Source organism: Cydia fagiglandana, chromosome 7 (assembly GCF_963556715.1).
Source record: "Cydia fagiglandana chromosome 7, ilCydFagi1.1, whole genome shotgun sequence".
Lineage (NCBI taxonomy): Eukaryota > Metazoa > Arthropoda > Insecta > Lepidoptera > Tortricidae > Cydia > Cydia fagiglandana.
In genome coordinates, this window is record NC_085938.1 from 5,863,484 (window position 1) to 5,886,862 (window position 23,379).

A 23,379-nucleotide genomic window follows, 5' to 3' on the forward strand; every position below is an offset into this window, starting at 1 on the left:
TTGTTGGCAGTAAGCGTGTTTTATTAGCTCTACACGGAACCCGAGAGAAGCAGCCAATGAAGCGGCTCGCTCGGCAGCCGCAGTGTTAATCTTGTCTAAAGGCGCTATTGCTTTCCTTCTATTGTAGGTATTCGGCTGTTTCTACTAAGTTTGCTACTATTTTTCCTGTTTGTAGAACTTATTCTGGGCGGAATAGGACCCAATAAAAAATGTAGATATGATCTGACGAAAAAAACGTCAGCAAATAAAAAAGGCCCACAAAATTAAATTGCTACTATTTCAATACCTACCATAAATCGCAATTTCATTAGATTTCACACATACCCGAGCATCTTGTTAGAAATATTTCACGCTGGCTAGATAAGCCCCTTCCCTATTTCAATAAAAATTACACTTTCAATCTGTTCCAGTGAGGAAGTATTTTATCGCTCACGAGGGAATTATTCTCGAACGCTTTCTGGCGAATATATGAGCGCGTTTCGTTGCCTTCATGTTTATGAGAAAGTAGCTAGGTATATAGGTATATGTATAGCAACTTTCTTTATTATATATATATATAAATACCTATATTGGCTGTGTGCGATGCGAGCGCCCGATTTCGGACACACGAGTAAATTTAACAGTTGAGAGATATCAAATAGCAAAAAAGTATATTTAAAAGAGTAAATAATTATATAATCCGGGAATCAACATTGGTTTAGACATTTGCAGTAGCGATGCAATATTGTAGCAGTAACGCTGGTGCAATACTGTAGCAGTAATTACGCCTTAAGTATCTAAAAGTAAAAGTCGTAAAAGAGAAAGATGCCCGAAATTTGGGAACTTCGGTGTTCGCGGTTGACCCTCTGAATCCGAATGGTACCTTTACTTACATCATAGCAGGTTCAGCGCGCGGTTCGGCCCCTGTTATAAATAGCAGGCAGCGTCATCTATCGTGTACTATTGATTCCTATGGATAGAAACAAACGGCAAATAGTAAACCATGAGAACGTAGGATTTTATACTATCTGTGGTCCGTAAAAATGACAGCTACGTCAACACGCGTTTTCGCGATTAGAACGTTCACTATGCAGCGCTTCATAGCATATGGTAGCTAGAATTGTCGCATCCACGACGTTTATTAGTACCCAATACTATCTAAACTAAACGCAGCTGAATGATGTGAACAGACGAACGTCAATAACGTCATCCACATTTTCCACAACACGACCTAATTTTCTGTCTTGTTATCAAAATATTAAAACTAATGCTTAAAGTGTGTCTAAATCATTGATTTTTCATTAATGTTTGCTTTACACTTATCAACAACAATGTTATTATTTCCAGCGAGTGTCTAAAATGTCTGATACGAAGTCTGATAACATAAGCATAGAGTTCGATCCGATTTTGCCTGATACTGGTGTCTTGTTTTATGAGGAATGTCCCGCGGAGTATGAGATTGAGAAGCCGATATTGTTGCCGTTGAAATCGTCGACTCAAGTGCGTTTCGAACAGCTTCAGCACGAAGCGGCGCGAGTGTGGAGAGATAAACAAAGAACAGCGGCGACGGCGAAGAAAAACTAACGCAACCAAAGATTCCTTGTTCAAATTAGCCTGTCAATATGGCTTACACACTGTTTGTGATAGAGATTATATCGGCGTTTATATTGGCAGCTACATTATTGTACAGATACGGAGATGTTTACAGAAATCACATTATAGTGACAGTGGCTGTTGTTACAGCATGGTACTTCTCGTTTGTTATTATGTTTATATTGCCATTGGATGTGTCTTCGGTGAGTAAATTTGCTATCTAATTCTTTCTTGATTAATCCAACTATCATCTTGTGGTACAATCTTACATCACTACCTCATTCTTATTGTAGTTTTGTAATACAAAACTTACTGTCCGCTTTTCCAAGATGAAGTGTGCCATATGTAGTAAATCTAAGGTGAATGAAATCAGACAGGCTATGCAAAAAGTTAATCATAATTTACCTTAGTTGGATATAAGTCTTATCATTTATAGATAAACCTTTTCCGCCCCTTTTTAGTCTTAGCTAGTAACTGATTATCTTTTGTGATTATTAACGTGCCAATTAAAAATTTGAATGGCAATTTACCACTGCAACACTATTAAAGATGTCGCTCCTTGAGAAACATAGTGTACTATACAAAATTATATGTGCCTAAAAATTCAACTTTTCAAAACTGGAACAAAGTCACTATTCAAATGGTTCTTAATTTTGTATAGTGACACTATGTTTCTCAAGGAGCTATGTAGTGCATAATTTTTTTCCTTCGTATTTTCATGGAAACATGAATGTGTCTTGCTATTTCAGTCAGTCTCGGTACAAAAAGTACTGAGGTTGACTGAAGCAACATGACAAATACAAATGATTCTGACAAAATATGCAGAAAAACAATTACGCACCACATCTGTACACAATTTATTGTTGTAGGATAAATAAATCAAAGATTGATAAAAATTGGTTTAAACGGAGATAAATTTTTTCTTCAGTGGTCACTAAAGCCTCCAAACGAAACTAAAGCCTCTAAACCTTATTCAATGGCTCCACATTACATATTGGTATTTATTGTTCCTTACTTGTCTTGTCAGACTGTTGGTTTTTCAACACATCTTGTAAGAGAGATGAGTGCTACTCATGCAAGACAGTACCTTTTTCATTTCGTCAGGTGACAAGCAAGTCGATTATTACTAAAAAACCGGGCAAGTGCGAGTCTGACTCGCGCACGAAGGGTTCCGTACCATAAAACAAAAAAAAAACGGTCACCCATCCAAGTACTGACCCCTCCCGACGTTGCTTAACTTTGGTCAAAAATCACGTTTGTTGTATGGGAGCCCCATTTAAATCTTTATTTTATTCTGTTTTTAGTATTTGTTGTTATAGCGGCAACAGAAATACATCATCTGTGAAAATTTCAACTGTCTAGCTATCACGGTTCGTGAGATACAGCCTGGTGACAGACGGACGGACGGACAGCGAAGTCTTAGTAATAGGGTCCCGTTTTACCCTTTGGGTACGGAACCCTAAAAAAAATTAACAAAAATCGACCTTCTTTTAGTACTAATATGGTTCACTATGGCTATGAACTTGTGGTGGTACTTAATGAGTATTGCCTGTCACCCGACGATTTCTTCTTTATTTAAAAATATAGTAACATTAGCAGACTACTCTGCTGAGTACAAAATTAATATAACTCTGCATCTTACAGACAGTATATCGACAATGCATGCAAAACAGCAACTCGACTACAGTCGCCCCGAGTGTGTCACCGCTACACAATGAGTCAACCACAACCGTCCCCCCGGTCACGAAATGCCAGAAACCGTGGAGCTTTGTGGACGACAGTGTGTTCCCTAATCTCTGGAGGGTTGTCTATTGGACTTCACAATGTCTGACTTGGTAATTTTTGTTTGTTTGTTACACACATTATAACTTTTGGTATTTTTTCTTGTGTGACACAATTAAGAGGGCTGTTAAAAGCTTCGTCACACAGGTGTGACGGAACCTTAACGGTAACTTTCTGTATTTAAATTAACAAGGAATTGATGGATTGCAGTTGCGAATAGTCATGATCCTCAGCCGTGAGGGAACAACTAGAATAAAGATTTTTTCTTTAAGTACTTGCATTGTTAGTCAAAGGCCTCTATTTAAATGAAATGTGTGTAGTAAAACCATTTAATAACAGTCCAGAAGAACAACTATGATCCAATAGTTCATTAATACATATCATCATTTGGTTTTGCTTGAGTTTTTTCATGCGTTCATGATTTTTTTATAAGACCTTTTAAAAAAGTCACATCTAAATTAGAGATGGGCCGAATATTCGGTGATTGTTCGGTATTCGGCATAATCGGCAAATTTTTAAATGTTCGTATTCGGCCGAATAGTTCGGTTCGAACTGCCGAATATTTACTGAATAAACAAATTCTTTTTTACGGGCGTCTTCGCGGTCATGCGGTCAGGTCCAGAGGGGAAGGGTCAAAAAGACGTGCCGAGTGTAGATCGTGGACCTGAATAAACTTATTTTCATCGTGTTAGGCAGTCAGCCCAACCGAATATTCACATTCGGCAAAGTCCATATTCGGCCCTAATCTAAATGAAGACTTAATTTAAGAGTAATTTTTTTACTTTAAGTTGGCACCTACAAAGTAAAATAGTCTTTATATCCTTCTATTAAAGGTTGATAATGCCGATGATGCAGTCATACAGCAAAGCGGGTGACTTCACGGTTAAGGGCAAGCTGAAGTCAGCGCTCGTTGACAACGCCATTTATTATGGCTCCTACCTGTTCATCTGCGGCATTCTGCTCATCTACATTGCGCTGAAGGGTGTGTCCTTGGACTGGGCCAAGATCAAGGCTATTGCGTCCTCAGGTATGTATGTCTCTCTGTCAGTTCACTACTATCAGTCACAGATCCAGGCGGTTTTGTATTTGGTTGGTTAACCAATAAATGTTATAACTACCCGAAAATTTATTCATTTAAGTACCTAAAGATACAAACTTGGATGAGACTAGCCCAGGACCGGGATGAGCGGCGTACACGAAGAGAGGCCTATGCTCAGCAGTGGGCGACTGAAGGCTAGAATGATGATGATGATGAAAGATACAAAGTATAGTTATATAGTTAACTAATTATTTAAATCTCTATCTTCAGCGTGACATTGCTGCTTGTAAAATGTAGACTATTTTAGACTATTACTTAAATAATTTACATGCAATTTCCTAACTTAAAATCTAAACATATTACTAATATACTATCCTACTTACACTATCAGCCCCATTCCGACCCCCACCCAGCCCAAAAGTGCCAAAGATGCTAGCGGCATTACCGCGCTGGATGGCAAGCGATATCTGTTGGACTAGATAGGAGCCTGAACGGGGATCGCCTCCTCTGTCACGTAGACGCCGCCCCAAGTCTCTAATCAACCTCTTGGCCTCCGAACACCACGGCCCCGCAGTTTCCACCGCGACCGGAACAAAATCGTACGCTGGTTCCAGGTTGGCGTATTTTAATCGCTTGAGCCTCGCGGCATTTGCCGCGGCTGCGCCTGCCAGCCGGCTACCGGGAGCAACATGAGTAGGCGCAAAAGTACTCACGCAGGTTGCATCCCAGAGCAAGCAGCGGCCTTTGGCCCACGGAACCAGCGTTAAGCCGTCCGGGCGCTTCCCGTCTGTACGGCTTAAGCCTTGAGGCTCCAGAATGCAAGGCACGTTCGCCGAGACCATGGTGCGACGTATCAAATCATTGATCGCATGGTGTCTCGGGAACCGCCCTGCAGCCCGGGAGCAGCTCAAGCCGTGGTGCCCATTCGCTATAGACTATTATTATTTGTTATTATTGTTTTAGACTATTTAGTTCCGATACTTTGGTATCATATATTATGTATAGTACTAATTGTAAAAATTCATGTCAATTTTGATTACAACAGTGTAATTTCATTTAATATTCAATGACGAGTCAACTAATTGTCTGACATGATTTTTTTTTCAGCCAGTAACACATGGGGTCTCTTTCTCCTGATCCTTCTGTTGGGCTACGCCCTGGTAGAGGTACCAAGAAATCTATGGAACAACTCTAAGAAGAATTATACTCTGACATACACTTACTTCAAGATAGCCAAGCTGAGTACCGACAAGTGTGAGGCAGAGGAAAATATGGACGACATATTAGATGTGAGTTACTTTAAAGTCTACCCTTACTCCCTTGATTTAAAGAATCTATACGTGATCTCGGCGCCCGCCCCATCTGCTAAAAGACTAATCGTAATTGATAATGAGCTTTATTTTCTTCAAATAGAGTTTATTCTAGATCAGAGCCGCGACCCATCGTAGGCTGCGGGTGACTCGATCTTGAAAACTTATCGCAATCGGCAACCACCTTTGACTTCTTCTTTGGCTCTAGCCAGGGCGCAAAGAATTATGTCAATAAATAATGAACTTTATTACTTTGAAATAGAGTCTATCGGCTATCATCCGGTCACCCGCTGTAGCTGCCATTTCAGTTGCCTGACCCCATAAACAGCCTGGATAACTTATAGCAATCAATAATGTACCTTATTGCGTTGATTTAGAATCCAAAGCATACAGCGAACATACAAGAACCCAAAACCAGTGACAAAAACAAAATATCGCAGTCGATAATGAACTTTATTCCCTTTGAATAGAGTCTGTCGTCGATCACCGCGGCCGTGGGCCCCGGGCACCCGCTGCACCGGCACGTGGAGACGATCGTGCAGAAGCTGCCCGTGCAGCTGCGGGAGCGCCTCAACAGCCGCCAGGCGCCCGAGCGGCCCGCCGCGCCCTCGCTCAAGTCGCTCGTCAACTTGCATAAGAAGGTAACTTGGAGTCACAGACGAGACATACTCCAGACTGAGCATAGTAGCGCTACCCCCTCTGCCACAAATAAACGGTAGTTTTACTTGATGAAATTTGCTATATGGGGGTTTTCGGGGGCGAAAAATCGATCTAGCAAGGTCTTATCTCTGGAAAAACGCACATTTTTGAGTTATTATATGTTTTCCGAGCGAAGCTCGGTCTCTCACATATTTATAAGTTATGTGTGTTGTATGATTTTTTATGTTCAAAGGTAATTTAAGGAGTTTAGAAGGTTACATAGTCAAAATAAAAACGAAACCATTTGCCCGCCTGTCCTTGCGTTTATCTGTCCTTTTATTACAAAATGTATAAAAAATATACAAAATAGATACATATTGAAATTAGAAAATAGCCAGTATTGCTACAAATATATCGTGATTTACCCGCCGGCGGATATGTCGCCACGAAAGGGACCTAGTTAAATATCTTAGTGACATTCACTAAACTAATAAAACAGATATAGTTTCTTAAACTTGTATATAAGTAGGTACTCCCCATCCCACGATGAGACAAAAAAATTCCTAATGTTCACTATTCATCAGATGATCAAAGCGCTCCACGTCCTCCAACGCACCGAGACCCAATGGGGCATAACGTTGGAGCGAGTGTTCCATCTAGAGGACGTATCTACCAACCTGCGTGCTCCGGATCGGCGCTTCACACACACGTTCCACACAGCACGGCCGCGCGCCCTGCGGCTCTTGTACCCGCCCACTACTGGTGAGCTTGTTATACTGTAATCTCGCAGTTTGGTAGACTTAAGTAACCAGCGACTACGTAATAAGCGAATAGGCTATGGGTCACACCATAGAGGGCATAACGTTGGAGCGAGTGTTCCATCTAGAGGACGTATCTACCAACCTGCGTGCTCCGGACCGGCGCTTCACACACACGTTCCACACAGCACGGCCGCGCGCTCTGCGGCTCTTGTACCCGCCCACTACTGGTGAGCTTATTATACTGTAATCTCGCAGTTTGGTAGACTTAAGTAACCAGCGACTACGCAATACGCGAATAGGCTATGGGTCACATCATAGAGGGCATAACGTTGGAGCGAGTGTTCCATCTAGAGGACGTATCTACCAACCTGCGTGCTCCGGACCGGCGCTTCACACACACGTTCCACACAACACGGCCGCGCGCCCTGCGGCTCTTGTACCCGCCCACTACTGGTGAGCTTGTTATACTTTAATCTCGCAGTTTAGTAGACTTAAGTAACCAGCGACTACGTAATACGCGAATAGGCTATGGGTCACACCATAGATTTAGATTTATTTATTTCATAATATTAAATTACAATATAAATTATTTTACACTAATCTATACGAATTTATATTATGATCGTCAAGTAGGGAAACAACAATTGATTATAACTATACAAATGTCAAGCAATACACAATTTAAAAACCATTATTAGCAATCAATTAATCCAACTTGTCTTTAGGTTCTTCTTAATACATATTTCCAATACATATTTCTAAGATATAAGAGTTTTAAGTATATTATTAATTAACATATTGTCAAATTCTTAATATCTACATTATAAAATAAATTACAAATACTGTGTGCTCAGGATCAAGGAATGTGTACTATATTAGTGCTGCTAGACTTTTCCCGGGCATTCGATTGTATAGATACGGTATTATTGTTATCAAAATTGAGCTACTACGGGTTTGATTCTGGTGCACTTAAATGGTTTGATAGTTACCTTGCAAATCGTAGCCAGCATGTAAAATTGAGCTTGAGTGATGGCTCATCGCTCATCTCAGAGAGCATGAAACTAGCACGAGGGGTGCCTCAAGGCTCGATCCTCGGCCCGATCTTGTTTATTTTGTACTCTGCCGACATAATAAGGCATATAAAACATTGTAAATACCACATATATGCAGACGATGTGCAGGTGTATATCTCATTCAAGCAGTTGGACATTGACAATGCAATAGGCAAACTAAATGAGGATCTTTGTAGAATAGCGGACTGGGCTACCAGTAATGGCTTATTATTGAACCCTGCCAAAACAAAGTACCTAGCATTTGGCAGTAAACATCAGCTGGCTAGGCTTAATCCTACAATGGATGTAAAATTAATGGGAAATGCCATCGAGCGTGTCAGTGAAGCACGAAACTTAGGCCTATTAATGGATTCGGAGCTCAGGTATGAGAAACATATTTCAAATTTAGTTAGGAGCTGTTTCTATAAGTTAAAAGTTTTGTACAAGATAAGACCTTTCTTGTGTGAAACTCTACGCATCCAATTAGTTGACTCACTTGTTCTGTCAAAATTAAATTATATGGATATAATATATGGTCCACGACTACTCACTAAAACAAAGCGACTGGTGCAACGAGTTCAGAACGCTTGTGCCCGTTTTTGCTTCAATATTCCGTTAAGGGCACATGTAACCCCATTTTTAAACAAATGCAACATGCTTAAAATGCTACACCGACGTAAGCTTCATCTGGCAAGTCTTCTTTTTGAGGTAGTACACCAGCGGTCTCCTGCGTATCTCTTTGAGAAACTTTCCTTCCGTAAGACGCGAGTAGCTCGACAATGTGGGTTGCAGTTGTTAACGCACCGTCACTGTTCGGCTGCATTCCGCGGAAGTTTCAGATATTTGGCAACAAAATGCTGGAACAATCTGTCTCCGCCTTTAAGGAACCTGAAAAGTGTGCATAGTTTCAAAGTTACGCTAAAAAAACAGATATATGAACATAGGATAGTAACAGCGCGAAAATTTGAAGTTCCCCGGGTTAGTAACTATTTTGATGACAGGACTCTTAAGAAAAGACTTCCGTATTTCCTAAATAGTCTACCCGAGAATATTCGGCATGAACCAAATAAGAAAAAATTCAAAAGCGCATTAAAACTGTACCTACTGCAAACACTTAAGTGACAATTGCACGCGTGCAAGTGTCACTTAAGTGCTTATGTGCTTATAGTGCTTATACATATTAAATAATAATTAAGTATAATAATATACATGTATGTAGAGACTCTTACCTGCAGGCAAACTGTAAATACAGTTTTGCAGGGATCTGTATAGATTTAAGCTCTGTACTGTGTATTAATAAATAATAATAATAATAATAAAACCGCAGGGCAGCTTGTGGCGAGCTGTTGGGGAGTAACGACCCCACGGACCCGAGTGCTCCCGAGAGTCGGTCAGGGTCTCCGTCTCCGGCGTGTCTTCGTCGGTCGGAGTGGACCCCAAGGGGACCCGCAGGACTCTCAGCTCTGGCTTGCCTTCATTGGCCGTCCAGAGAGGAGTCGTTAGAGCTATATGCTCCAGGGGTGGAAGTGAAAGATGCATAAGACGCGAGTTGGCACAGTGGCTATTAACAGCCACTGGGTAGAAAGCGGCGCACACCTCTCGACACCCCTGAGCCGCTCACACCGATGTTGCTCCTGGTCGTCTTTACGACGGCAGTTTCAGGGGCCCATCTAGTCAGCGGCGAGTCACCGCCTGCCTCGATGACGGTGTTAACATTGTTATGGCAGGTGTCCGGACCTCTTTTACAATAGCCCAGTCTCATAGTCCACCCAAACTTCAATCCATAGACCGGTATACTGTTCTCTTTTTCTACAATAGTCCCAATGCCTGCTGAGACCGGTTCACGGGTGTCTATTATTGCACCTGTGAACGGGTTCCAGCAGGCGTTCTACATGACATAAAAGCTCTCCAAGGGGCCTCTACGTGTTGGATCTGTGTCCCCACGCAAGCCTATAAAAAAACCGGGATTATAGGCCCGTGATATCCAAGGAGATCTTTAAAATAATAATAATAATATCAGCAAAGACAGGAAAGTTTAAGATGTGATACTAGTTTTATCTAAGAAGCCTTTTTTTTTTCACATACCTGTAGTTATGTCCCATGAGCCAACCATTTCTGCACTATTTTTTAATTTGTTCGTCTTTTCCAAATAATTAATTTAGTGATATAGTTTGGTTTGTTTAAAGCTTTTACGACTAGAAGTTTTTAAGTTTTCTGCACAAAATGTACACGTGGATAGCTGTGTCATAGCACAAATATGGCCGTGCTGGTGTCGTGCCGTGTGACGTGGCAATGGCGTGGCGGCCAGCTGTCACTTGGCTGTCAGGCCTGTTCCAGATACGGCAATTGCCGCAATGTTGAAGTTGTATATAATAGTTTTAGTTTCAATTTTATGTTTTAGGTATAGTTCTAGTTTTTAATTAGTTTAGTAAATCATAGCATAACCGCCTCGTCGTCGAACGGCGTACGCCTGGGTTACAACGGAAGAACAGCGCTGGCTTTGCCAGCAACATGCTGAGTTGTGACCCTTTTATGGCATTTTTCACTAAATGTTATACATTGTATATTTGTCAACATGTTTTTGTCATCTGTGTTTGTTTGTCATAAATAAATGTATTTCTATTCTATTCTATTCTAAATCTTTATCACAGCGTACTCACAATGGTAATATACAACTTAACTACTACACTACACCCAAATTACAAAACTACAAAACCTATAAATAACAACACATAATTACAAACTACAAATTACATAACATAAAAAAAAATACACACAAGTCAAAAACAAAACGGTCACCCGTCAGTCAAATATCCCACCCCGCATCATCCCTGGCGCAAAGGTGCCCAAAACGCTTGCCGCATTACCGCGCTGAATCGCGATGGACAACCTCTGCATCAGGAATGACCCGGAGCGGGGATCCAGGCCTCTATCTCGCAACCGGTTCCCAACCTCCTTAAAAAAACTCTCTAGCCTCTGAGCACCAACATCCAGGCGTTTCGACTGCCAGAGGCACAAACAAATAGCCGTCCAATTCCGCATACTTCTCCCGTTTTCTCAGCGCCGCCACCTCAGCAGCTGCCCCTGCTGCCCTCACGGTTAAATAATTAACTAAATTATTAACAATGTCAAATATTATAAAAATTTAAAAACAATGTCAATATGGCTAAGATAAGCACGGATATCTCATAAGGATCGTCAAATTAAAATAGAATAAAATAAATGAAATACAGGTCTCATAAAAAATTAACTACATTCAATTTATTATATTTGGTAGACTTCGGGCCAGTTGCACCAATTGCAAAAAAATCGTGCTGTTTTCATTCAACCAAAGTATTCCTATTTTTAGACAAACAATGTGGCGTGATTAGAAATGAAAAGAACTGACAAAGAATAGAAAATTCGAAATCAAAGTTTGTGGGTCTACTCTTAATCACATATTTTTCAGAATGGTACTGGGAGTGCATCCTGAAGCAGTACTTCCTGAAGACAATGGCGGTGGTCACGGGAATCATGTCGCTGGCGCTCGTGTGGTCGGAGATGACGTTCTTCTGCAAGCAGCCCGTGCTGTCCATCTTCGCCAACATCCTCAACGCCGCTAAATACACTTACAACTACGCGGCTATTGTCGTGAGTGTTGCTATTATCGTTTTATCTCTCTTTCCCCTTTCTTTTCATCTTGTAGTATTGGGTAGAATGTCAATTTAAAATGAGTTGGTTATGGTATATGGTTACTTTATTAAAAAAAATCATGTGGTACAATTTCTACTACCTGAAAACCTCGAAATCGACTACCATGACAGGCATGTGCTTCTTTCGCTCGCTTTCACCCTATGTCTATTTTTCGTTCCCTTACAACCTAACTGGCAACACTGTGTGGTAAACATACTAGCGGGCCGTGGCCTCTTGCCCAAGCGCTACTTACTACTACTACTTACTTGGTTGGTGCGATGACCCAATGAGTCTTGGCCTCCTGACGTTTCTGAGCTTTCACTGACGCCGAGCTAACTGATATCTACGTCCACTCACGCCCACCGAAACTTAGGATGACGGCGTCCAGTCGGTTGAACAAAATATGCTATCTTTATTCTTTACAGCACGAAATTACTCCATCCTTTCGATATGGCCAAGCCACCGATCAAGCTATAACAGGCAGTCTCAGCTGATATGGCCCAAGCGCTACATTTTTCGGTTTTTGGCAGTTAAACAAAAACCTCAAATTTAATGGGCGTGTGGCCTGACTCGCGGTGCACCACATTCCCAACCGCAAGGCTCATAGGGATTTGCGCGTTGGAGGGTCTGCCATCTTGTGGCCTGAATCGGAATCGGCACATACGTTATGTGTACATGCACATTGCCAAAGCAAGTGCTATCTACCGTTCTCGTCGGTACGTTTCCATGTGCATAGTAGGTTCTGCCATCTTGTGGGCTACATCAGAAGCATAAACGACACATTTACGCCTCGCGCCAAAAATCTGACGGCTCCTATGCTGCCCCCTATAGTTCATACACGGCGCCCATGAGTTAACTTTCAGTTTCTATTCCAGTGGGTATCGACTCTTGTTATCGCGTATATGTTCTACTGCGCGTACTCGACGGTACTGAAGATCCGTCTTCTGAACCTATGGTACCTGGCACCTCACCACCAGACCAACGAGTACAGTCTCATCTTCAGCGGGATGATGGTGTGCCGCCTCACGCCCGCTATGTGCCTCAACTTCCTCAGCCTTGTGCATATGGACTCGCATGTTATTAAGGAGTATGTGATGGAGACATATTATACTCAGGTAAGTTTCATATTGCACGTAGGAAAAAATGTTGTGTGTCTGTGTTACAGGTAAGACTACGTACCAAAAGCACGTAGTATCTACCAGTATGCATACTTTAGGATTCGGAATCTTGTATACTTATTAAACCTTCTAATCCACTGTTTATATAATATGATTCCATATGTTGTGATGTTGAACGGAGTCTTCTTCTTCCTCGCGTTATCCCGGCATTTTGCCACGGCTCATGGGAGCCTGGGGTCCGCTTGACAACTAATCCCAAGAATTGACGTAGGCATTATTAGTTTTTATTAAAGTGACTACCATCTGACCTTCCAACCCAGAGGGGAAACTAGGCCTTATTGAGATTAGTCCGGTTTCCTCGCAATGTTTTCCTTCACGGAAAAGCAACTGGTAAATCTTAAATGTTATTTCGTACATAAGTTCCGGAAAACTCATTGGTACGAGCTGGTTTTTGAACCCGCGACCTCCGGATTGAAAGTCGCACGCGCTCTTATTTATATAAAATTAATAACACCTCAATTAAAGCTTACTTTTGTGGAATATCGTAAGTAATAAGTACATCAAGACGTTTTAAAGACTAATTGCTTCAAAGCTAAACCAAGCTTCTTGTAGTCCAGCCATTCTCAAAGTGTGTTCCGCGGAACCCTAGGGTTCCGCAAAGCCTCTGTTGGGGTTCCTCGAAAATATATTTGTAATAATAAGAAAAAAACCAGCTCTTCTATAGGTAGGTATATCTGGTCCACAGTGATGAACGAAAATTTTTAATTTCGGGTTCCGTCAAATATTTCGCTTGCCGAAAGGGTTCCGTCACCAAAAAAGTTTGAGAACCGCTGCTATAGTCTACTAATTTTTTCTGAACGCTAACACACAACACAACACTAACCAAAACCCTATTTTCCAGATAATGGGTCACATGGACGTCCTGGGCATCATAGCCGAAGGTTTCAACATCTACTTCCCGATGCTAGTGGTGCTGCTGTGCGCGGCTACGTACCTCTCGCTCGGCAGTCGTCTCCTCTCGCTCTGCGGCTTCCACCAGTTCGTGGGGGACGACGAGCTGACGACTGATCTCGTTGATGAGGGCCGGGAGATCGTTAAGCGAGGTTAGTCAAAAATGATTCATTCTTGACTATAATAGAGATGCACTTGACATAGAGATGCAACGGATAGTTTTGTTTGGCTGGATACCGGATGTTCGGTCTGACCATCGGCCGAATATATGCATCTCTATTCTTGACTGCTCGTCAAAGGTTATTTAATTTACAAACAATCAATCGTTATTGTCAGACAGTCAGTCTTTATTGACAAGTTATAAAATGTGTAAATGGTGTAATAGTTCGTTCCGAACAATGATCTCGCGATACAACAGCAATTTGCATTAAATAATATTCCTGCTTGTTTGTTATGTTATGAGACTAAAATTGGGTCAAGAATCTTCAAAACCTTTAGAACATGAAAAGTAGCCCTCCGTCCACTAAAATCTATTTGGTAGGATCCATTTGGTAGGGTCTCTAGGCGGGATAACGACTCCATAGAGCGACTGGTCGTACAAGGAAGAGTGGAGGGAACCAGATCGCGCGGCAGATCACCTATGCGCTGGACTGACCAAATAAAATCCGCAGTGGGAAACCGCGTATCTGACTGTGCCAGGCAGTCTGCCAACAGGGAGAGATGGCGGGAGATCGTGCGAAGAGCTGTGTCCGCCTCTACTACCGATGCGGACGCCTCAACGTGACCACGACCGCTCTGTCAAGAGCGATACGACAGAGAAGAAGAAGAAGAGGATCCATTATGGATCCGAGTGGACCTTTTGTGCGTTCAGATCTATCAATGGATTTGAGCAGACTTTATTGAGTACTAGGATCCAAATAGATCGTTAGATATCGTTTAAAGACATGGAATATACAATTTAAAAACATACCCTGAGGCCTCACATCGTTCGTTTCCCGGGTTTTGTTCCTCGCCTCAACTCTTTCAAAAGTTTCAAAAGACTAGCACTAGTAATGTTTTTGTAGAAAAGCGTAAGCGGCAACGCGCGGAAGAGTCTCTGACGCGGCGCCGCGACTACAGCGAGCGGTACGCCAACTACCGCACCAAGCGGGACAACCAGGATGGAGGTAATACCTACAATGTTTATAATGCCTTGCTAATGCTCTAGTTTCCTAGGATAGCGGTGCCGTCATATAGCGGCCGTCTCCGTACAAATACTACGACATCCATATTTAGCCGTATTATTTTTTAGTATGGAGTCGGCCGCTATATGACGGCACCGCTATCATAGGAAAACCGATCTTATGCTCTAGTTTCCTAGGATAGCGGTGCTGTCATATAGCGGCCATCTCCGTACAAATACTACGACATCCATATTTAGCCGTATTATTTAGTATGGAGTCGGCCGCTATATGACGGCACCGCTATCCTAGGAAAACCGATCTTAAGCCAAAGAGCGCTATCTCTAAAGAAAATACGTTGCTAACTTATACAACTAGATACATTCTGTGTGGAATGGCGGGAGTGTGCATTAGACAGAGACAAGTGGCGGGAAAGAGGAGAGGCCTTTGCCCAGTAGTGGGACACTCTGATATGCTAAAGAAAGAAAGAAAAGCTTACACTTTAGTTTCTATTACTAAGAATTCCATTTTCAAAATTATATATGTTTTTGAGATAGCGCTATTCGACTTAGGAGGGCGGTATATCGATCCTTTCTTTCAAATACTTTATTCTCGAACCGCCTACAAATGAAATCTTGCCAAAACAAATGCAATTTTGATTTGTCTGTATAAAGAATCAGAACTGTACAATGGAATAGTTAGCCTTTGTATAGGCCTCTGAGTGACAAGAGGTTGTATAAACTCCAAAGTGATTTTTACATGTGCCTACAGTCGCAAAATTGCTTGGCCACTTTATGAAATCATTCATAGTGTTCATGCAATTTTGCAGCTCACTGTATGTATGTCATTCATTGATGTGACAACAATAAACTATGTAGCCATACCTACAACCGTCATCTTGAAAACTCGCATTACTGAGTCAAAAATAATTCTATTTATCAATAAGTATTGGTTGTGGTTTTTAAAGGGCCTTTGGGACCTATTTTATGTACGTAAGTACAAGTTACAATTTTACAAGGCTTAGAGTGGTGTTCCACCTGTCCAATTTCTACGTCTTTTGTCTCACATTTTGGACCAAGATATTGGACAGATGTAATACCACACTTGTTCATACGCATTTATCCAATGAGAACACGCGTAGCCCTGACTTGTAAAATTGTATCTTGGAACTTTATTAACTTGGGTCCCGGTTGGTTATTGTTGGATTGTTACGCACTACATCTCATTTGCACGGACTTTACTTTCTTATTTGTTAAACTAATGGTGTTTGAACACTTCACAATGGAACACACAGGAAATTAAATACTTAAATTAAATTTAAAATGTGTAAGTTACCTTCGACCAAATATCACACCTAATTAGTATTTTTATTTTTGTTTCTTACACTACACCACAAGCAATTGTTGCAGTTAGCTTAATACATTGAAGGCCAGCAAAAATAAGTCACCGGCCTAAATTAAACACGATTTAATTTGTGACGTCAGTTTCGTCACCTAACACCAACACTTCACAGACTGTTACTAACACTCCAACTCACTTTACCATAATTTTTATACCGGTTATTGTGCATGGTACCACATTTCAGCCCACACCGGGCTCCTTAACGACGTGGACTCAGACTACTACGTCCAACCGAGTCCCGAACGGTCCCAGCCGATATCCGCGTACCAGCGCGCGGAGCTGCCATACAACAGGACAACGGTAGACGATGAGTTAGACCAGAGGTTCGGTGCGAGCACGCTGCCGGCCATACAGTCCGAGTTCGACGAGCGACGGCGTGACAAGATGAGCGCGCCGCCGCGAGGGCTTTTCGATGACGTGTGAAGTGCAATATAGAGCGGGTTTTTGTAAAAGACTTTTGAGGCCAATGTTGTAAATTGACAGCGTACAGAATTGTTGGATTAGTGTGTATACGGATAGCACTATACCTACGTGGTTTCAGTGTTAGTGTTGGATTACAGAAGCTAAATTGATTGAGAATAAACCAAAACTATGGTAACGTGAAATTCTTTCGTGGAACGATTTACCATTATTTATGTGCGCCCATAACATACTTGGCTATTGTATTTGCGCAAACATTGCGGACATTTTCGTTTGAGATATTGGAAAGAGATGTAACACGAATGTTTGGGTAAATACAGCCATGTGTGTCGACATTGAAGTCTTTTAATTCCATCGTAAGACGTAGCCTAAAATGTATGCTAGGATTTAGATCCTAAATGAAACCCAAATTTCTCAATGTTTCTTTATGAAAGCTCGCGTTAAGTTGTACAGTAAATTATTCTACAGTATAGTATTGGTTGTAATACATATTATTGTGTTAATAAATATGGATGCTTGAGTCATATAAGAGATTTATTTTTTGTACAAAAATAAGTACTTGCTTTTGTCCATTGTAATTAGTTTAACTAGAATTACATAGTCGTAGTGAATCATTTAATATATTCCAATTATTTTAGGTAACTTTTAGTTATTGCTCATTAAATCCTCGAGTTGAGGCATAGTATCACAAAATCTTAACCCCTGGTTTACGACTTTTTATATATTTTGTATGATATTGCGTGTGCAAATAGCGTCCGTGGGACTTAGAGGTATTTTATTCTGCCTACGCGTTATCGCGACCGCGGGATTCGGGGGTTAGAGTCAATTAACCTCTTGACCGCCACAGACGTCATCAGAAAGTCTTACCAAGGGCACCAACAACGGCTGCACCCGTCAGCTTCGCCAATGCAATAGGGAATTACGCGGGACTCCGGAAATTTCAATTTGGCTTAACTAATAGCGATCGCCTGGCGTCCGGAGCACGGCATAGTCCTTCGCCCTCTGGCGTTCAGAGGGTTAACACTTAATAGTCCATGACGAAAACATTTATATTTTTGAGGTCTCTGGACTTTAGTTGAATTATTAATGTGAAAACCTGGCTAATATTATTATGATCAGGGGTCGTACAAAAAGTGCGGATGACGTCAAACCACTTATAGGATGATTTCAAATAGTATTTTTGATTTTCATATACAATTATCACTTATCATTTATCAACCTCTTTATTAAACGATATCGCCACTTGAAATGAGTAAGTACGTTTTTGACTGACACATTGTCAATCAGATGAACAATAAATTGACTTCGTTATTGTTTAGCTATTGTATCTTCACGATTATATTTAGCTAAAATTTATATTTACTAATGTATAAGAAAACGCTCTAAAATGTCATCTTTACTCGAATATTGTGGCAATTTTCCGTTTTTGGAGGTACGTGACACGGAAGTTTAAATACAAACTCAAACATCATCCTGTGTGCAAGATTACGTCATTTTTACGTCATCCGCACTTTTTGTCCGACCCCTGATTATGATCAATGTTAATTTCAAAAATATTCACGGGGTATTTTGACAAAATTTTTCACACCACGCCTGCTTGACCATGCTTATATTACAAACTAATAGGTGCGTACAGTGGTGTACTTTCGTTTGGGCCAAATACATTTCGCAAAATTTCACTTCCCAACAAACTTATCGCAATAGTTTCATTTCCCAAAGGAACTTTTAGCAAAGTTACACTTCGCATATAATTTATTTGGTCAAATTATCATTTGGCATGATTTTACTTTGTCAAATGTTATTAGGACAAAAACTTATTTAGCAAAAGTTTTTTATTGTATATTATATTCCAAAAAGATTTTTCAAAATTGGTCCGCTGACATTGGAACATACCGAGACTAAATGGAAGTAAATATTATATTCAAGATTGGTCAAAATTGTCACTTCGCAAATTTGACAAATAGGCATCTCTAAGGACTGTTCATTTTATTAAGCGGACACACAAAAAAGTATAAATTACATTTTTCTAATTCTGGAATCGCTTTATTTAGATAAATATAATAAAAACGGAAACCAACGCAAAACATTTTAATATAAATATAGTACAATATAATAACATCGGTAAGATTTTCGTACTTTTACACGGTTGCGCCGTTCAAGTGCCTGCACATCAATTTTTGACACTTTTTGACAAGTTGTAAACAACATTCGTTTGAATTCTTTCAATGTTTTAGCTTCTCATCTACCCTTTTTTAAGCGCATCTTCACATTGGTCTAGTGCCACTCGATGGAGTGGAGCTCCGGGCAATTAGATGAGTTGACTTGTTTTTGAACGAAATCAATGTTTTTCAAATTCAGTAGCTTCACTTTCTGACCAGCATAGTGGGCACTTGCCAAATCAGGCCGAAATGAAGAGGTGACATTATGCGTCTGATAGACGGAAAGTACTCGTTATTAGATGCATTATTTTCTGTAAATGTCGCAACCAAAGTTCATGTCGCAAAATAGAACAAGTTTTTAAGGCCACAGGAACCAATTGCCTGCCAGACAAGGACTTTCTTCATGAATTGGTCAATTTTCATGTTACTCTCCTCGTCGAATATATGATCTTCTACAACGGCATGGTAGCATCAGGGCCATTGGTAACGTACTACAGCAACATTTTACGCATTTTCCGTTGTCCATTAAAATGCTACGAAATTTATCTTCATGTAAAATGTAGTACAGTTTGACGCTTCTTTTTTTCGATTGCTTTCGCTGCTCTGTAATTCTTTTGTCCATTTTTTTCTTTTTATGGGTCCATTTATTGTACATACTTCTTATATTTTAATCTGTGTCTACTCTAACGCCTGCTGTCTTAGGAATTTCGCGAACCGATAAGTAATTTATTGATTTTAACAGCCGCATGACAATACTTTTGTTTCTGGATTGGCCGGGCCGCTTCTGTGCCGGGATTTTGTAAAATCTTCAAGCATATGATGCTCTCCAAATGTTTTAATTATTTTATTCACGTTTAACTTGGAAAATTTGTACATATTTACGATTTTTTGCAGTGAATACTAGCCTGTGCATCCTAATTGCAGAACTAACTTGCTATGTTCCAAATTTGTTCGGTCCTTCGGGAAAAATATTAGACTATTATGGGAACAAATATGTAGCAATTGATAAATAAGGGATTGTTGATTATATTGTTATGAGCTGTACGTCAATTGATTTTAAATTCGCCGATTAAAAGAGGTGTAAGAGTGTCCGCTTAGTAAACTGAACAGTCCTTATTTAAATTTGTACTTTTTGTTATGTTAATATAGGTACGTTAAATTCTACGTAATTTGGGTGGGTTGGGTTAGGTTTGAACTGCGATCCTCACAAAACGGAGCCGCTATCAGAAAAGTAGGTTAGGTTAGGTTAGAACTGTGACCTTCACAGAATCGAAATGCTATTAGAAAAGTGGGTTAGGTTAGGTTAGAACTGCGATCCTTACAGAAAAGATATACTATGTACTAGAAAAAGGTCATCGAAGTGGATTAATTAATTTAATAGAATAACGAGATGTAAAAAAGTTGCATGACATTTTAAACTAAAATGTGGTGTAAATATTGGTGGTTATTTACTATTCTTGGGTTACAATGATTACTTTGGTGTTATTTGCTTTAATAGAATAGCAAGATCTAACAAATTTGGTTATCATTTTACATTAAAACGGATTTTTAATTTTAGTGATCATTTACTACATATTTTTGGCAGTAAGAATTTTTTTTTTGACGTTACATTTTACTATACTATACATATACATAGTAAAATGTAACGTCAAAAAAATTATCAGTTGAATACCAGACAAATAAAATTCTGCAGCCTCCTCTCTATTGGTATGTAAATTGTATGCCATGCAATATTTTGGGACATGTAAGTTATGCTTAATGATACATTTGACTAAATAATATTTGGTAAAATGAAACTTGTCCAAGTAATTATTTGCTAAACAATAACTTGCCAAAAAAGACTATTGCTAACTGAAAATTTGCGATAAGTTGTTTTGCCAAACATTTTTTTGGGAAATGATAATTTGGGAAACATAGTTTGGGTTGTGATACTTTGGGAAACGTTTTTGGCCCATTCGTTAGTAAACCGCGTACAGTACCCACTTAATTAATGTTAAAAACGATAGAAATTATGAGCCCGTCGTGTAAGTCAATTAGATAAACACGGCCATACAACGCTTGCCAGCAGTAACAGGCATATAATTGTTTACCGTGTTATTGGGAAATTAATTTCTAATTCAAATTGGTTGACCAATGGCTATTACAACCCGTGGTGGGTAAAATAGTGAAATAGCACATCTGTATGTATTTTAGTGAAATTATTAGATGTTATGTCTCAAGGCAGTCAGTGAGAATTTTTTTAATATGAAAACAAATTTAATTATTCATGTTTGTGTTATTCCTGCTTTTTATACGTTTTATAACTAGTTGTATAATAAAATGTGTATTTACCATAGAAGGTGAAAAACTTAGGAGATAATAGCGAATGCCTAAAATTAACGTCAATTAAAAACGTGAACCTTGAAGACGAGTTATGTATACACGGCCATTTTGTTTTCTTTAACCGATTAACCATGATTAAGATTTTTGACAACTAAGCTTAAAATGAATAGGCATAGTACGAATATACCTACTGCCCATTAAAATACTAGGTCCTCCCTTTAATTTGCTTCTTTTCGCTCAAGATCGGGATACCAAGTAAGCTACCGAGACTAAATGGAAGCAAATATTTCCATTATTTCCAACCTTAAAAACTGAAACGGGACAGTCGCGTAAGCGCGCGCTATAAGTCCGGTTTCCAGTAAGATTTTCCTTCAGCAACAGCAAATGCCTACTTGGAAAGGTTAAATACCAGTTTGTCTTTTATTATATAAGGTTCATTTTTGTGTGATACATCTAACACGCTTAGCGTTTGTAAATCTTGTATATAACACATTGTGTTCGTGTCTGGTCGTGATCGATTCCCTCTACAAAGCGGGAAAACGCTAGGTTCGGCTACGAGCATAGCGCTACGAAAGCGTTAGCAGTGAATGTGTTAATTTATTTATCTTTTAACGGATATAAGATTCTAGGTGCACCATTTTATGTACAAATAATTGAAAAGTCCAGCAACCAAGTATTCGCATCACGAAAAACACATGCCATTCTTAAGATTACCTAAACCCCAACCCAACCGACTATAATGTTGAGAGATTAGTACATAGTGCTGCTTGTAGGTATATTGTAATGGTCAAATATGTAATGGCACTGGTAACATCACTGTATTTACAGTTTCCTTAGTACTATCACTGTTAAATTTTACATCTAGTAGCAGCGCATAGTAAAAATGACAACGTATGTACATACATACGTACCGTTTAATATGAAGTCATAGTTATAATTGGCATTTAAGTTCTCGTCATGCCATATTTTATCGACTGACACTGATTTAATACTGTTTCATACCTAAAATAGGTGTTATATGTTTTTTGTTAAATATTTCATTCTATTATGAAACCCTCTTTCAGCCCGCTAGACACATGAATAATTTGCAAAATTAGATTAATTCATTTGTGGGGTTAGTTCATGAATGTTAATACTACTGGAATATTTTAGAACTAAGAATACAGAAGCATCGTTGCTCTTAAAATAAATTATTTATCAAAAATAATATAAATATCAACTTTCGTTCATAGCCATTTTATTTTTAATCACCGAAGGGTCGGCGCTAAAATCAAAACCCGATAGATAGAAGCATAGGGACAAGTTCAAAATCAACAACTTATTATATATTCCAAATATTTGACGTTCCACGGTAAAAGGTACCTTATGGCGGCTGGCACTTACGTCACATAGCGCCGCAATATCGGAGCGGCTTTAATAATAGCGTAAGCGCCAACCGCCATAAGGTACCTTTACCCGTGGGACGTCAAATATATTAATTGTCCAGTAGTATACTAATATTCTTAATTAAATTAATAATCTTAATATATTCTGATGTGATAACTGTTGTATAAGATAATTTAATAAAATTACATTACCTAACCTAATTGTTATTGTAACCACAATCATGAAATAAAAAGACATTAAATTTACAGAATTGTTTATTTTATTACATATTTATCATACAAGTTTATTTCAAGTACACTTTAATGTTATCAACTTTTGCCCTTATTTCATGTGAAGAATCCTTCGATAGATCTTTTGAATACAAGTTGTAAATACTGCTCAGTTTCTCCAGTTCCTCTAATTTGTTTAAATCTGAAAAATATAAATATGGTTTAAAGCGTACGAATAAAACAATTTTATAACCTAACTAGTTTTATCTACAGCAAATAAAGTGCTAGATTAATTTCAACCCTCATGCTTCTGTGTAAGGCCGAACATTCGAAATACGAAACTTGGAGTTTGCTTTAAGATTCAGCAATTTCTGAAAGTCGTACTGCTTTAAATTTCGACAACTGAGCGGTAAAGATTACTTGACT

General features: G+C 39.6%; 2 protein-coding genes across 3 annotated transcripts in view; one reads left to right on the plus strand and one right to left on the minus strand.

Annotated features, from left to right (window-relative positions):
• The first annotated feature begins 1,085 nt into the window (after nucleotides 1-1,085).
• LOC134665776 (LMBR1 domain-containing protein 2 homolog) lies at nucleotides 1,086-22,994 on the plus strand. 2 transcript variants are annotated; one of them, XM_063522756.1, is made up of 11 exons: nucleotides 1,086-1,775; nucleotides 3,217-3,407; nucleotides 4,188-4,381; nucleotides 5,501-5,682; nucleotides 6,174-6,344; nucleotides 6,927-7,104; nucleotides 11,604-11,785; nucleotides 12,703-12,942; nucleotides 13,847-14,048; nucleotides 14,961-15,062; nucleotides 16,642-22,994. In XM_063522756.1, the coding sequence occupies exons 1-11, from the start codon at nucleotides 1,602-1,604 to the stop codon at nucleotides 16,878-16,880; spliced, it is 2,055 nt and encodes a 684-aa protein (XP_063378826.1). In that variant the 5' UTR covers nucleotides 1,086-1,601; the 3' UTR covers nucleotides 16,881-22,994. The 2 variants fall into 2 exon arrangements, with proteins under 2 accessions (XP_063378826.1, XP_063378827.1); XM_063522757.1 differs by having other exon boundaries at nucleotides 16,675-22,994.
• LOC134665778 (proteasome-associated protein ECM29 homolog) overlaps nucleotides 22,985-23,379 on the minus strand; it is a 38,786-nt gene continuing 38,391 nt past the window's right edge. The window contains exon 38 of the mRNA XM_063522760.1: nucleotides 22,985-23,155. Coding sequence (XP_063378830.1) covers nucleotides 23,028-23,155 — 128 coding nt within the window. The 3' untranslated portion in view covers nucleotides 22,985-23,027. The remainder of the gene's footprint in view (nucleotides 23,156-23,379) is intronic.

Coding starts and splice junctions, on each gene's coding strand:
- LOC134665776 (XM_063522756.1), top strand. CDS start 1,602: ATGGCTTACACACTGTTTGTGATAGAGATTATATCGGCGTTTATATTG. Junction 6,345..6,926: donor TCGTCAACTTGCATAAGAAG/GTAACTTGGAGT, acceptor ACTATTCATCAG/ATGATCAAAGCGCTCCACGT. Junction 11,786..12,702: donor ACAACTACGCGGCTATTGTC/GTGAGTGTTGCT, acceptor TTTCTATTCCAG/TGGGTATCGACTCTTGTTAT.